This window comes from Ipomoea triloba, chromosome 5, assembly GCF_003576645.1.
Source record: "Ipomoea triloba cultivar NCNSP0323 chromosome 5, ASM357664v1".
NCBI classification, from domain to species: Eukaryota; Viridiplantae; Streptophyta; class Magnoliopsida; order Solanales; family Convolvulaceae; genus Ipomoea; species Ipomoea triloba.
The window spans coordinates 21,451,026-21,465,419 of NC_044920.1; the positions used below are offsets into that span (position 1 = coordinate 21,451,026).

Below are 14,394 nucleotides of genomic sequence, written 5' to 3' on the forward strand. Positions count from 1 at the left end.
AGTATTAAATAAAAAATTAAAAAAAAAACAACAACAACAACAAATAATAAAAAAAAAAACAAAAAGCTAGGTTAAAATCAAATTTTGGGAAAATTAATCATGAATTTGACAATACATTTTAGTCTGATGGCACCACCGTTACTTTTCATTAAAATAAATCTCATGTTCGAGTCCCAAATAGGTTAGAGTGTACTAAAAAAATCATGAATTTATTTGTTAGGAAGGTGTGAACGCCAAATTAAATGCATTGAGTGTAGATTGTTGTAAATTCATCTAGTGTAGTTTGTTGTAAATTAATCTAGAAGGGGATCGAGAATGTGGATTGTGATTATGAATTTCTTATTTATAAATTCTCACGATCTATATAATTAGTTGCATCGCTTTTTCTTTTAAAATTATAATATTTTACAAAGTACTTTTATCATATCTTAAATTTCATAAGAGAAATATAAGTGAAAAACAAATATTATATTAATATAATATTGACATCACTGAACTCAGTGGTTGGCTCCGCCACTACCTAACCTTTCGAGTGTCAAACTTATCTCTTTTTCCTTTATTATGTGCATAACACAATGCCCCAAAAACTATTAACACAGAAAAATTCAAATGTGATTTATTAAGACTAGAGATCCGATACAAAATAAACAAAGCGTAATTATGTAATGTGAGTACAATAATTTTTGAAAAAATCCCCAAATTCTTTGCTTGATTTAAGACAAATTTGTAATTTAATAATTCTAAACTCTAAATGATTTAAGACAAATTTGTAATTTATAATTCTAAACTCTAAAATTTTACATTAACAGTCAATTTGGAAAGCACGAAAATGACTTCTGAAAACATTTTATTTTTTAGTTTGGTTGCATTCTGGAAAACTGTATTGGTGTGTTTGGTTCACTTTCTGAAAAATGAGTAGAATTTTATAATTAAACATTTTAATTATTTTATATAAAATATGCAAATATTTATAATAATATTACAATAATGTTATTTGTTAAAAAACATTTAAAAAAAAAAAAAACCACGAACACTACAGATTTTCGGCGAAAATCAATACAAGTTTCCTTCGAAAACCAATTATTTACCCACCTCATTAGTCCATTTCGTTAGTGTAGCCATGGTTTGTCCGTGTAGCCATTTCTAGAAAATGACTTCCATCAAAATTTGGCGGTTGACAGAAGTCATTTTCCACCAAAATGGCTTGATTTTCCCCGGTCAATAAAAAATGTTTTCCATTGACCAGATTTTTCAAGCGCAGCCAAAAGAAAAATGATTTTCGGAAATCATTTTTCAAGTTTCCAAAGACACCCTAATATTTTTCTCATAAATAAATAAAATATCCTTTTCGGCATCCAACAAAAAGCTGTTGCTAGAAGAAATTGAAAGTAGTTCATCACTCATCAAATTTATTCCCTCCCAGGGAAAATAATACATATAAAGCTGGAAAATGGCAAGATAGCACATTCTGGCACTAAACTACCCTAGAAAGTAATACAAGGGATGATTACACAAGAAGAAGAATATGAGTGATAACCAAGCAAAATACAACACCATTTCATGCACTGTAAATCCCGCACCCAAACTTGTTTAACGAATCAGCAGTATGGTGAGACACCAAGCAATGGTTTCAAGCTAGACAGTTGAGTGCGTAAAAAATTGTAAACTGATTCAGTTGTTACAGCAGCTACTCGAGTAACAACACCTACTCCCTGCAAACAACAAACTTCTTCAGACTGATATTCTTAACACAGCTAAGTTACAGAGTGGCATCCATTTAAAATGGTTCTAATTGATATGGGCAAACAGAAATTTTTAGCTTTGAAGCAACTAAAGATGAAAGAAAGGGGTATATGTTGCCTTTCTGAATCATCTCTTGATATCTCGATCCTGAAGAAATTCTCCATTTTTTTGGAGAAACAAAAAAAAAAAAGAATGTGTTTACTTGTAACGTTTCTCCAATTTAAAAAACAGGGAGTGGAGAATGGAAAATTGGATGAATGAAGTAAATGCAATGAGTCCCAGCTCACTCTTTCAGTCACCTCACCCTCACTTTTTTCCCCAAAATAACAAAATGTTTGGAAAACAAGTTTTCATTCTCTCCCTCTTATTGGGTGTGGAGGGGGACACATGTAAATACCTTTGGACCAAATGGACTGCAAGAAGCAACAAAACTCGGTTTTGCCAAGGAGTGATTATTAGGCTTATTTGCATAGTGTCCGGAGCCAAATGATGAAGGAATATGTAGATTTTGAGACATTATTCTCTTCACATCTTGCTGGATTTGGTTTTGGACATTTTTCAACTTTGGACTGCAAAGTAGTGGTACATCATTCTTAGCTCTATACAAAACGAATAGAGCAAAACAAAACAAACAAAGGTAGGGAAAGAGTTTACTTACCCCAAAAGTATGAGTGTTGCAACTACTTGGTAGTCTCTCATACGCTCAGCTATACTGGTAATTCCTTGCTGCTCGAGCATTAACTGAATGAGAAAGAGAAAATGTGAGCATTGCATCACGTGAGAAACCATGATGTTAGCAATAAATTTCAGTGAACTGAAGATGAGATCATAAAAGTATTCATCCTCGTGTTTTTGAAACATGTTAGTACTCATGAAACAAGAGTGCACCATAAACCCCAACAGTTCCTCATGAAGCAGAAGTAAACCATAAACCTCAACAGTACCACAGATCTTTGTTTTGGATGTACTCACAACCACATTATAAGAAGGGATAAGGTTGAACTCCGCACCTAATTACTGGAAACTTACCCAATCATTTTAGGTAAAGAGATGGCTGAAGAAGATATTACCGTATCAAGGAACAAAGGCTGATCACCATCCAAAAAGATGTGGTTTGTGCTTTTGTAAAGATCAAATTCCCATTTTTCCCCTCTTTCATGACGGCCACTAGTTATCCAGTCAACCAGAAGCAAGTTTGAGTCTGGTGCAATTCTGAAGACTTGCCTCTGAGAATACTTTGCGGTCGAATAGCATGTCACTGGATCTGGAATCACAGCCAATAGAGAACCACTTCCTATTCGTGCCTACTGCATGGCAATAAATAGCCAGCATTATTAGAAAGGGTAAACAAAATTCATAGTTATAAGGAACAAAACGGGGCAAAAGCAGTAGAGCGTGCACATGCCCTGTTATGATTAAAACACACTCCATTCTATGTATCCAACAATTTGAACAGATGCTTCTTTTAGAAATTTATAAGCAATGATCGTGCAATGTTTTCCATTTCTAACTAGATTTGAAACGAGGTGGATATGATTTGGGCATTAAAATTATAGTCATGAAAAAGAAAACAAAATACAGCTATGTTCCTTAAGAAGAGGTGAACTATTATTTATATGAATTACCTAAAGAAAATTTTTAAAGAAGTATATAGAAATATAGATATTACAACAGATAAATTGCACTGATGCCTTCCATAGTACTGATAGTAGTGTCTCTACCTCCAGAAGCTGCTCAGAGCACTTCAACTCCACAGACTTGTACACCTACAGTAATTTTTTTTAAAAAAGTCAGCTATGACTACTAAAACTAAAAAGACAATTCTAGCTACAATTATCACTCAGTAAAACACATCTGCTCAAGTATAGAGCACCATAATAAAAAATTCACAGGTTTAGCATTTTAATTAATAGGTAACATCTCCTATGAGACTGCTTCATGGATCCTCATCCGTGAGACAGGTAGGGTTTTTCATAAGTATTATACTTTCCCTCATAAGTATTGCAATTTTCCTCGTAAGTAATTCTAAACCCTAATATTACATTTAAAAGTATTATATTTTTCATCAAAAGTATCACATTTTCTCTCATAAGTATTACACTTTATCTTCTAAGTAACAATCAATCAATTAATCCTGATTAGTATTACACTTTTTTCTCACGAGTAACTATTCAACCCTTAAATATTACATTCTGATTTAAAATTATTACATTTGTTATCAAAAGTATTACACATTTACACTTTCCTTTATAATTAACAAATAATTTATTCTTGATTAGTAATACATTTTCCAGCATATGTATTACATTTCTATCTTGACCCAAATCCGTGAGGCAGTCTCTGGAGAATCACCCTAATTAATATGCAAACAATTTATAATGCAAAGAAAGACTAGACCTTTGTAGAGGCTTGTGTGGTCAAAACAGCTGTGCAACCATCTCCCACTGTAACATGACAAGCTATAAAATCTCCCTAATTGCACCATCAAATTCTAAGTGAATGCAAATTAACTGAAATACAAAATTAAATTAAAAAACACAGAAATAAAATTCTAGCACATTCTTAGAAATAAATATAGAAACTATTACAGGAGAGAAATGAAACAGTTGCCAGAGATGAAGACATACAGAGACAATGCCTCCGCCATAGGTGATAGTGTAAACCCAAACAGCGTCAGTTTGGGATGAACCCACCTACAAGAACATGACAATTTTGAAAACCCTAAATCAAGAATCATGTCATGTTAGGAGAATCATATCCACTATATATAAATTAGGGTTGCTTGAATGATAAAATTCCCAGCTTTAACCTTCTTGGGTATGATGAACTTGAGAGGATACTTGGCGAAGCAGTGAGTGACAGTTGACTTTCCTCCCACCCTTTCCACCACCACCTTCCCTGTTTCCATTTTTTTTTTGGTCTTTGTGTTGTAGAGGTGAAAATGGCAATAGCTTCTTTCAGTTGGATCTGTTTCTGTTCTCCTTCAGGTTCCTGTTCAGAACCAGGATCCAATTTCAGTAACTTGGGCCGACACTTTCCATTATTATTCTTGGACACGTAATTATTCCGAATTTAATCCTCTGACTATTACTCATTTCTAATTTTAGTCATTAATTTTTAAAACTATCAAATTTAGTCATTCAAGTATTGAATCCTTTCTATTTTTAATCCACAATTAGCTTTTCTCTGTGCTAGAGAGAGATGAACCCTAAAATGGGTTTAAGAGTTGACGGTCAATGAAAGTTCAAAAATAAAAAACGGAAGCGCTGTTCGCTGTTTTTAACACTTCCCTTTCAAGTAGGGGTGAACAAACAGTCGGTCAGTTACATAACCAACAGAAAAACCGATTGGAACTTTTGACCGCCATAACCTGACCTAAGTATATGCTATACGGACCGAAAAAATCAACCGTTGATTTCGGTCGGTTATCACAATACTACATAATTCCAAATCCAAAATAAATAGAGAATTACACTTGAAAAAAGTTTTAAAATAAAATATAAAAATCCACAAGTCCAAAATAACTCCAAGTCTCGAAATATCAAATGACATGCAAAGCGCCAAAGTCGCAAAGATACTAATCCAAATCCAAATACAGTAATAGTGTAATACTACAAAGTCAAATTGCCAATGCCAAGTTGCCAACTGCTAAGTCTAAACACAGTAATGATAGTACAAACTAACAAACACACTGCCAATTGCCAAAGTGCCAAAAAAAAGTTCATTTCAAAGGCTCAATTTATAAACCCAGTGTCCAGTATAGCAGTACTCCAGTCAACACTCAACCAGTGACCAAAAGTGTTTATACAATTAATCAATTATACTGGTTGAACACTTAATTAAACATACAATAAACAATTATTTCAAACACACCGTACAAAAATTGGCATAAAATATTTCAAACACACTGTAAAAAAAAACTTTACAAATAACATGTTGTCCAAACACATTAAAATTTCAAATATTAATGAACAATTAAAGCAATGGCGGCAATATAATGTATGAAATCCCTTTTAATTTTAATATATAACAAATACAAATTTACCTTACAGTGAGGCAGAGCCGCAGAGGGATCACTGGCTGAGGTGAGGTCCGTAGAGCCGCTGAGACGATGCAGTGAGGACGTGAGGTCTGAGTGTCTGACCGTCTGAGGAGCGAGGGAATGACCGCCTGACCGGAGTGTCACCGATGGCGGAGAGCGTGAGGCGCAGAGGCGGTGAGAGACCGGAGACGAGTGAGAACCGTCGTCTGTGGTGGGCTGTGGAGTGGAGAAGCCGAGGAGGGAATGAACGGAATAGGGAATAGGGCTAATGGGCTATGCTATTTCGTGTTTTATCATTCTTAAGTTTTGGGTTTTCACAAAAAAAAGAATCATTCTTAAGTTTTGTATTGGGCTAGGGCCGCTAGGCTACTAGATATTTGGATTGGATCAAAATATAAAATTATTTTTTTCGGCCATTCGCAGAAATGCGGAATTAATGGAAGACTAGAACCCAAACGGAAAATTATGATATGGACTCGGGTCCACTTTGCAATGTGAATTCGGGTCTATGTTTACAATTTTAAAACTCAATGTTAATAATTTTAAAATTCTATATTCACAATTTTAGATCTTAATATACAAAATCACATTACTCAATATTCACAATTTTTGAATTCTATATTTACAATTTTGTTATATAGATTCAAAATTGTGTTAAACTGTTGAACATAGAGTTATGAAATTGTGAATATAGAATTATGAAATTATGAACACAGAATTTTAAAATTGCAAGGTGGACTCAAGTCCATGACATAACAACCGAACCCAAAGGGGTAGCTCAAGTGGTGACTAATGTAGTAAATACCTTCCATGTCTACTGCGTGTGCAGAGAGTATCTAGAAATTGTATGCAGAGTAGAGAATATGCGCAAATTATATCGTGGGTCGTGGTCCACAATGCATTGTGGACCTCGCATCAAAACGACGTCGTTTTGATTAATGAAAACAGACGGATGAATTCGCGCCACTCATTTTCAGTTCATATACACTGCAGTTACATTTCAACACAACTACAGTTACATTTTGATATAACTACAGTTTCATTCGATAATATAAAACACAAATGTGAAACTGTTATTCAGTATCAGTTCATATACACTGCAGTTCCATTTCTACACAACTACAGTTACATTTTGATATAACTACAGTTTCATTCGATAATATCAAAACAAATGTAAGGCAGTATCTTTTGAGATGAACTGTAGTGTCAATTACGGGCTCCGTCTTCTACTTACTGAAACGACGTCGTTTTTGGACCACGGTCCACAATATAAAAACTGGAGAATATGAGAAAAACTAGTTAATTAGAAGACTTTTTACTCATCATTCTTAAAGAGTTGAGAGGAAAATGAGTTAGTTTCTAGAGAGAAGGTATAGAAAAGTGGAAAAGTCTTTTGAGTGTCTAGAGAGAGAGTCCCCTCTTCAGAGTTTAATTGCTTTTATATAGGCTTAAGATTTTGACTGCTTGACTTTGACTCGACTACATGATTCTAACCCGAATCTGGACCGACCTAGGATAATATCGTATAGTACATCGTATGTCCGGTGTATATTTTCTATCAGTGACAAAGGAGTTTCTTTGTTGAGACTTGAGAAGAACTACGGGATAACCCGGATTCGATTTCCACAAGTGACAGTTTTTCACATAGATAATTGAATGTTGAATTTGTTTATTTAAATCAGTAATTCAAAGTATATGAATGCAAGATAATATAGGAGATATTGGTTATAATTGTCATTAAAATAAATGTTTGCGACTTTTGTAATAATACTAGTCTAAATAAATACTACTTCTGGTTTGAGTTTCTTTAAGTCTTCTTAATTCTCTTTTGGGTAGCATGGTCATTGTTTTCATCTTCAGTACTTGTCATCTTCTTTTTTATTGGTAGTGTGTCGTGTGCAATTGGTTATTGGTGTATCATAGATGACAACGTCATGCAATGAGATTATGGTGTAGGAAGTTGTAGATATGACTTATTGTGTATATGATTGGGATCTTAGTTGTACTATGAGTCTATGAACTCTTTATTTTGCAAATATATGTTGATATTTGACAGTGGTACTTTTTTTCCCTACATGTTTCATGTGTTGTGAGATGTGTGTCGTAGACTCTCATGTGAAAGAATTGAACAAAATATTACTCCCTCTGTCCCATTTTACCTGTCCTGTTTACTATTCATTGGTCAAACCAACCATTTCTTCATTACTTATTTTCTTTAGTAATTTTTAATTATTTTTAAATTTAATTTTTTGTGTTTAATAGTACTTTTAATGTAGTTTCTAAATATATAAATTTTATATACTAATACTAAACTTAATATTATAAAAAATTGAATTAAAAATAACTTCAGTCAAGCCTCGTTAACCGAATCAGACAAACAAAATGGGACGGAGGTAGTAATATTTATCATATTTTGTATTATAACTTTGATATTTTTTTTTTTTTGAAACATAACTTTGATATTTAATTACAAGGTAATATAAAAAGACGACAATGGATAATGTAGTGAATATAATTAATTAATAAATTTGAAGGTAAAGAATATTTGCAGTGTAGAAAATAAATATAATATAACTAATGAATTATATCTCTTTTTTAATTTTTTGATAATGAATAAAAAAAATTTTAGAATGTGGGGAGGATGAAAATCCACGATCAATAGTTAATCCTCACGACTGTGGAGGCACCTAAAGTGCCGAGCTCGTCTTGACGCAGAAGATTCTTGATAGCTCTTGGCGGCTCATCGATCCATCTGGACTTCTCGTTTTGCATGCGGGCCTCTTTGGCGATTGCGTCTGCTACTTTATTTTTCTCGCGTGGGATGTGATTGAACTGAATCTCCCATCGTCTTCCCTTCGAGGCTCTGCACAGCTCAACAATATTGCTCGCAGGTCCATCGTAATCGTCATTGCCGTTGATGAGGTGAATGGCCTTAGTGCAGTCCGATTCAATTACCACTTTCCTATATCCGAGCTCCCACACTTTCTCTATCCCAATGTGCACTCCCCACAGCTCCGCTTCTAGAGGATTACACTTGCCAATACGATTGGAGAAGGCACCTAAGAAAGTAGCGTCCTTATTGCGGATAACTCCTCCACTAGTAGCGTGGTTTCGCTTGTCGACACTCCCATCTGTGTTGATTTTGATCCAGCCTGCATCATATCAGGGGGACTCCAAGGTTGATTTCTCTGACTATCTCTTTCTTGCATACCTCTTAGACCTGCACTTCTTATCAACACCACTTCAGTCTCTTTAAATTTGCAATGTAGCCCAGTCAATCTTGTCTTTAATGTCCTTCTCTTCCCTATTAAAGACAGCTTCGTTCCTCCACTTCCAGATCCACCACACCGTTATCGCGAACCTGACGCTTTTTTGCTTTCGTCTCTGGTCTCCCGTGTTCCCTGCCAAGTTAGCACACAACCAAGTATGAAATTCCAGGCGTACCTGGGTTCTCTTCAACATTGATGTATCGCCATACTGTTGCTGCTGCCGGGCATTTCCTTATGGTGTGTTCCACATCTTCTCTGTTCGCTCCGCAAACGGCACACCTCTCATCCAGAGTGAAACCTCTTTTCTTCCTTTCGACGTTGCACATAATCCTCCCATGTTTGATGAGCCATGAGAAGGATCAGATCATATTGGGCACGCGGAGCTTCCATACCTCCTTCCACACTTCGCTACTGACGTTGTCCTGATGTTTTAGAGTTAAACCGTAGGCTGATTTGGTCAAGAATACGTGTTCATCATCAAATCCCCATCCCATAGTATCCTTCTTATTATCATCGTTGAGGATGATTTTGGCTGCTACCTCGTTTCTTCTCTCAGGGTGGAGTGCAGCGTCAATCCTGCTCCAATCCCACATACCCCTTGTGCACTATAAATCAGCGGCGCGCAGCTCTTCATCATTTCTATTGAGGGGTCCGATCAACCACTTTCGAAGTGGCTCGTTCCCGATCCATCGATCGCTCCAGAAACGGGTCTCCTTGCCGTTCTTGACCACTTTTTTCACTCCACATTTCAGGTTTAGGGCCGCGGCACAAATTCCCTTCCAAACATTGGAGTCATTCCTCTTCCTTTTGATGTTCTCAATGCTCGCACTTGTTTTCATATATTTGCATGTGACGACACGAGCCCACGTCTCGTTTTCTCCCTTCAGTATGCGTCATCCGAGTTTGGTTAATAGGGCGATGTTCATGTTTCTCATTGACTTAACCCCGAGTCCGCCTTCTTCTTTAGGTAGTGTAACCGTACTCCACTTAACTAGACTGGTTCGTCTCGTGTTTCCATCCCCTCCCCAAAGAAAGTTCCTCGTACGTTTGTCGATTTCGTCACATATCCCTTTTGGGATTAGCATGGTTTGCATAGCATAGGAGGGTATTGCGTTGAGGACCGCTTGTACCAGTACTTGTCTTCCAGCTAAGGAGAGGAAACGTGTTTTCCACCCCTCCAGTCTGCTTTGGACCCGGTCCATTATGCTCTTGCAGTGATCTTTCGTGATTCTCCCGTGGAGCGAAGGAACGCCAAGATATCTCCCTAAATCAGTCGTCCTAGGGATACCAGCCATTCCAGCTATCCTGTCTGCTTTCGCGCTGCACACATTACTGGAAAAGAAAATGTTAGATTTTAATTTATTGACACGTTGGCCAGAAGACTTACAGAACGTGTCGAAGCAATCCATGATATTGGTAATTTGTCCCTCTTCCGCTTCCGCAAACAGAACCATATCGTCTGCAAAGAACATGTGGGAAATTGTCGGCCCATTCTTCGAAGCCTTAATTCCTTTCCAACGTCCTTGAGCCACCGCTTTTGTGATTAGGTGGCCTAGACGTTCAATGCATAAAACGAATAGGTATGGAGATATAGAGTCGCCCTGCCTGACCCCACGTTCAGGCTTGAACCTATCGAGCTTCTTCCCTAGACGTTCAATGCATAAAAAATTTTGAATAAAGGCATTGTAGACATCTAATTCAAAAAAAAAAATAGATTTTCAAGGTTCATTATTGATAATTTTGTATGCTCAACTTTGATTGCTATATATTTAGTTGGGCTAATTATTTAACCAAGTTTATGTTAAGTTTTATATTGTATTTTTAATACATTCTAACATATTTGTAGTACATGTTTAACAATTATGCCAACTCTAATTGGAATAAGGTTCGAACATAAGACATTTCATATATAAATCAATGAGTAAGTTAAGAATAATAAATATTTAACAGAATATTCCGTTACTAAAGTTTATACTAACTGAATGCGAGTTTATTTAAGGGAAGAAAATAATATAATAAAGGGTAAGAATGAAAATCATTTTAAAAAAAATACTAAAATCAAAATAATATGAATCATTTATTTCAACAAACAATTATACCAATATTTTTTAGTTCCCGTTAGGGACATAACTTTATTGGCTGTTATTAGATTTGTATGTATGTGTGTGTGTGTGTGTGTGTGTGTGTGTGTGTGTGTGTGTTAATTAGAGATTATATGATAACCAACCTCCCCATGAGTCTATGAGAATCAATCTGGTGCATTAAAATATAGATTTATGGATGAGATTCTTATCCTGGGCGAGCAAAAAAGAATGATGATGAAGACCCAGATCTTTGATGAAGCTTTAAGCTCCCTGAAGGAACATAGCTTCATAGTTATGAAACAGTCTACGATTCAAGTTTTCTATAGCATAGTTAGAAAAGTTGTTTCTATGTCTGACTGTAAGGAATGGTTTACCATTTCATTGATCATTGATGTAAACGTTTTATGTTATGAATTAATGGAATAGCTATGTTTACCTTCAAAAAAAAAAAAAAAGTGAGTATACATATGGAACATTATGATATGTGCATATTCAGAATGTCTCTATGTTGCACACAACACATTCTTAATATGCACACATCATAATGTTTCATATGCACACGCGCGTTTTTAATTTTCTCAATTAATCTCAACCATAGATTTATATTTTAATGCACCATATTAGTTCACATAGACACATGTGGGGGTTGGTTCTCATAGGAACATCACCCATATATATATATATCATATGAGATCAAGTCTTTAGAAGAAAATTAAGAACCAATCTTAACCTTACATATGGAAAAATCGAATGGACCATATCATTTTTTTTTAAATGCGGTGACATTTTCGTAATTATCACAACTTTATTATGCAAGCTTGGACACTAAAATATGCATTTATCAGAATTTTCTAGGTTTGCACATTTAGTATTAGCATATTGCACAATTATTATTAATATTTTGCACATTTAGCATTAAAAGATTGCACTTGCAAAAATGTGAAATTTCATTGCACTTAGGTTTTGATTTTAGAGTTTATAACTGAGTTTTTTTGTTTTATTTGGTTTAGTGGTTCACTTTTTACTGCGTAGGTTCTAGCATTTAATTAGCTTTTGCATAGATTTTTTAAAATTTATCCAAGTTTGCATATTTAGTTGTTAAATATTGCATATTTAAGTGTTCAAGCTTGCAATATGAAGTTGACGATAATTACGAAAATGTAACCGCATTTTTTTTAAATATGATTTGATCCATTCGGATGATAATAATATTGAACGTAATAGGAAAATAATAACCTTTATTACTAGGGCGGCGTGGGGCCCAATAAATATATATAAGCCCATGGCACCGGCCCAAGAATGATGGCCAAAAATAATAAATAACAAGCTAAAGGACTAATAAATAAATAAAGTAAACTAAATAAATTACCACTAGGATTCGAACCGATACACACAGACAGGAGGAAGGAAACCAAACCACTTGACCAACAGGCAGATCGCGTCTTGATGGATGTCCCTACATGGACCACCTCCCCCCCCCCCACCCTTATATTATATCGCTAGAGGGCCTTCCTGCACCCTCTATGAGAACGGCATTCAGAAAGTGTCAACCCTTGCCAAACACGCGTCCGACGTCGTCCTGTCGTGTAACTGTCTCAACTCCCCATTCATCCACCAGGCGCCACGTACCCAAGACTTTCTGCTAACCCCGCGAAGAACACAGCGAAGCAGACATGCATGGGCTCGGGCACGACAAGCGGTCGTATCCAAGGACCCAAGGGGTGTGGCGCATGCCCTACCACACCCAGTCGCCCCAAGTGGCGGCGATAGCAGCCGCTACCCAAGGAGACTGGCCACGCTTTGGGGGCACTAGGGGTGCAACGGGCCCGCCTAGGGCTCCTCGGCCCTGGGCGGCGACCGTGCCCTCCGGCGCCCCCCATGGCCCGACGACGGAGGTTAGCGCCCCGCCTCTCCATCCGACTCCCATTTGCACTGTCCCACCTCCTAGCATGCACTCCTCTTCCTCTGGGCCTGTCTTGCACCACCTTGACTCTTGTCTTACACCCCTCCTTCTTTGGGTTTGGCCTTAACTCCAACCACATCACGTTCAATTTTTACAGATGTAAGCCTGAGATTTGTTTCCATGAGATCCTAAGCGCGCGCGCGCACACACACACACTTGGTATTTGTTCAAAAAGGTTCATGTGTTTGGTAGGAAATAATGTTAGTTGTTAACTTAGAGGTTGGGGGTTTGATTCTTAAGCTATACAAACGTTAATTAATTTTAATAATATAAAATAAAAATAAATAAATAAGCTGACCCCCGTCAACCTGTCCAGTGCGGGTTGGGTTGGGATTTTCCCAACCCGTACAAAAACAGGTCGGCTCGGCTCGCTTTCAAATGAACTCGAGACGGATCAGCCTATATGGGTTAGTCTAGCTCGTTTTGACAGCTCTAATCTTTAATTATTAGCTTATGAAGGAGTGGCATGCAAGTGAAAAGATAAGATGACATCAATCTTCTATGTTCGAGTTAAATCGTTCAATAAGTAGAACTCATAAATCTTTACTGCAATCTTTAGGGTTCTAATGTAGAAGATAGAGATTCTTATTAATCAACCTAGAAATTAATTGCTAATACTCTTGATAAAAGATATCGGTGTAAATTTGAAAATCTCGTAATCTCATGAATATGCAACTGTTTTGGAAATTTATCTATTGTGTTCAATGAGGTCTTAAGAGTGGTCTAGTGACATCCGGTGTCCCGGTTTACACTCTCATATGGATGATGGTGAGTGGGTTCGAGCCTCAGTGGAGGCAACTGTTGACTTTTTGTGCTTCAGTAGGTTATGATACTACATTGTAACATAATCAGTCGTACTCGAAAAAAAAAAAAAAAAAAAAAAAAAAAGAGAGATTCATAAGTTAAAATATTCTTTTCTCATTGATTGATTTTCCTAATTTTCCTTTTTTGTTAAGGTATAGATCAATCTTTTATTTTATTTAATTATTTTTGTCGTCATATATTTGTGCCTAAATAATACGGGGTACAATAATAGTTAGTGCTAATACTCATCGTCTCTGTGAGATACAATACGTGTAACACAATTTTCTATACTCATAAGTGATAAGTACATTTATCTATACGGTTTTGTATAGTTGCTAACCATAAGTATTTTGATATCTTGCATTACAAAATATGAAGACTTGAATGACGTAAATAGTCACATTCTCAACAAAAAAGTGAGTGTTCTTTTTGTTTTTTCATATAATCTAACTAGTTATATTACATGTATTTTTAAATTTTACTCCCTCA

At 36.1% G+C, this 14,394-nt stretch overlaps 1 protein-coding gene across 2 annotated transcripts; it reads right to left on the reverse strand.

The window, feature by feature from the left end:
* Positions 1–1,345: 1,345 nt before the first annotated feature.
* LOC116019048 (urease accessory protein D) lies at positions 1,346–6,032 on the reverse strand. 2 transcript variants are annotated; one of them, XM_031259120.1, is made up of 9 exons: positions 5,794–6,032; positions 4,553–4,734; positions 4,371–4,436; positions 4,141–4,215; positions 3,465–3,509; positions 2,814–3,047; positions 2,402–2,484; positions 2,141–2,312; positions 1,346–1,712 (listed from the first exon to the last, which is right to left on the reverse strand). In XM_031259120.1, exons 2-9 carry the CDS (start codon positions 4,649–4,651, stop codon positions 1,599–1,601), a joined length of 888 nt encoding a protein of 295 aa, XP_031114980.1. In that variant the 5' UTR covers positions 4,652–4,734; positions 5,794–6,032; the 3' UTR covers positions 1,346–1,598. The 2 variants fall into 2 exon arrangements, with proteins under 2 accessions (XP_031114980.1, XP_031114979.1); XM_031259119.1 differs by having other exon boundaries at positions 5,789–6,032.
* Between the last annotated feature and the right edge of the window lie 8,362 nt (positions 6,033–14,394).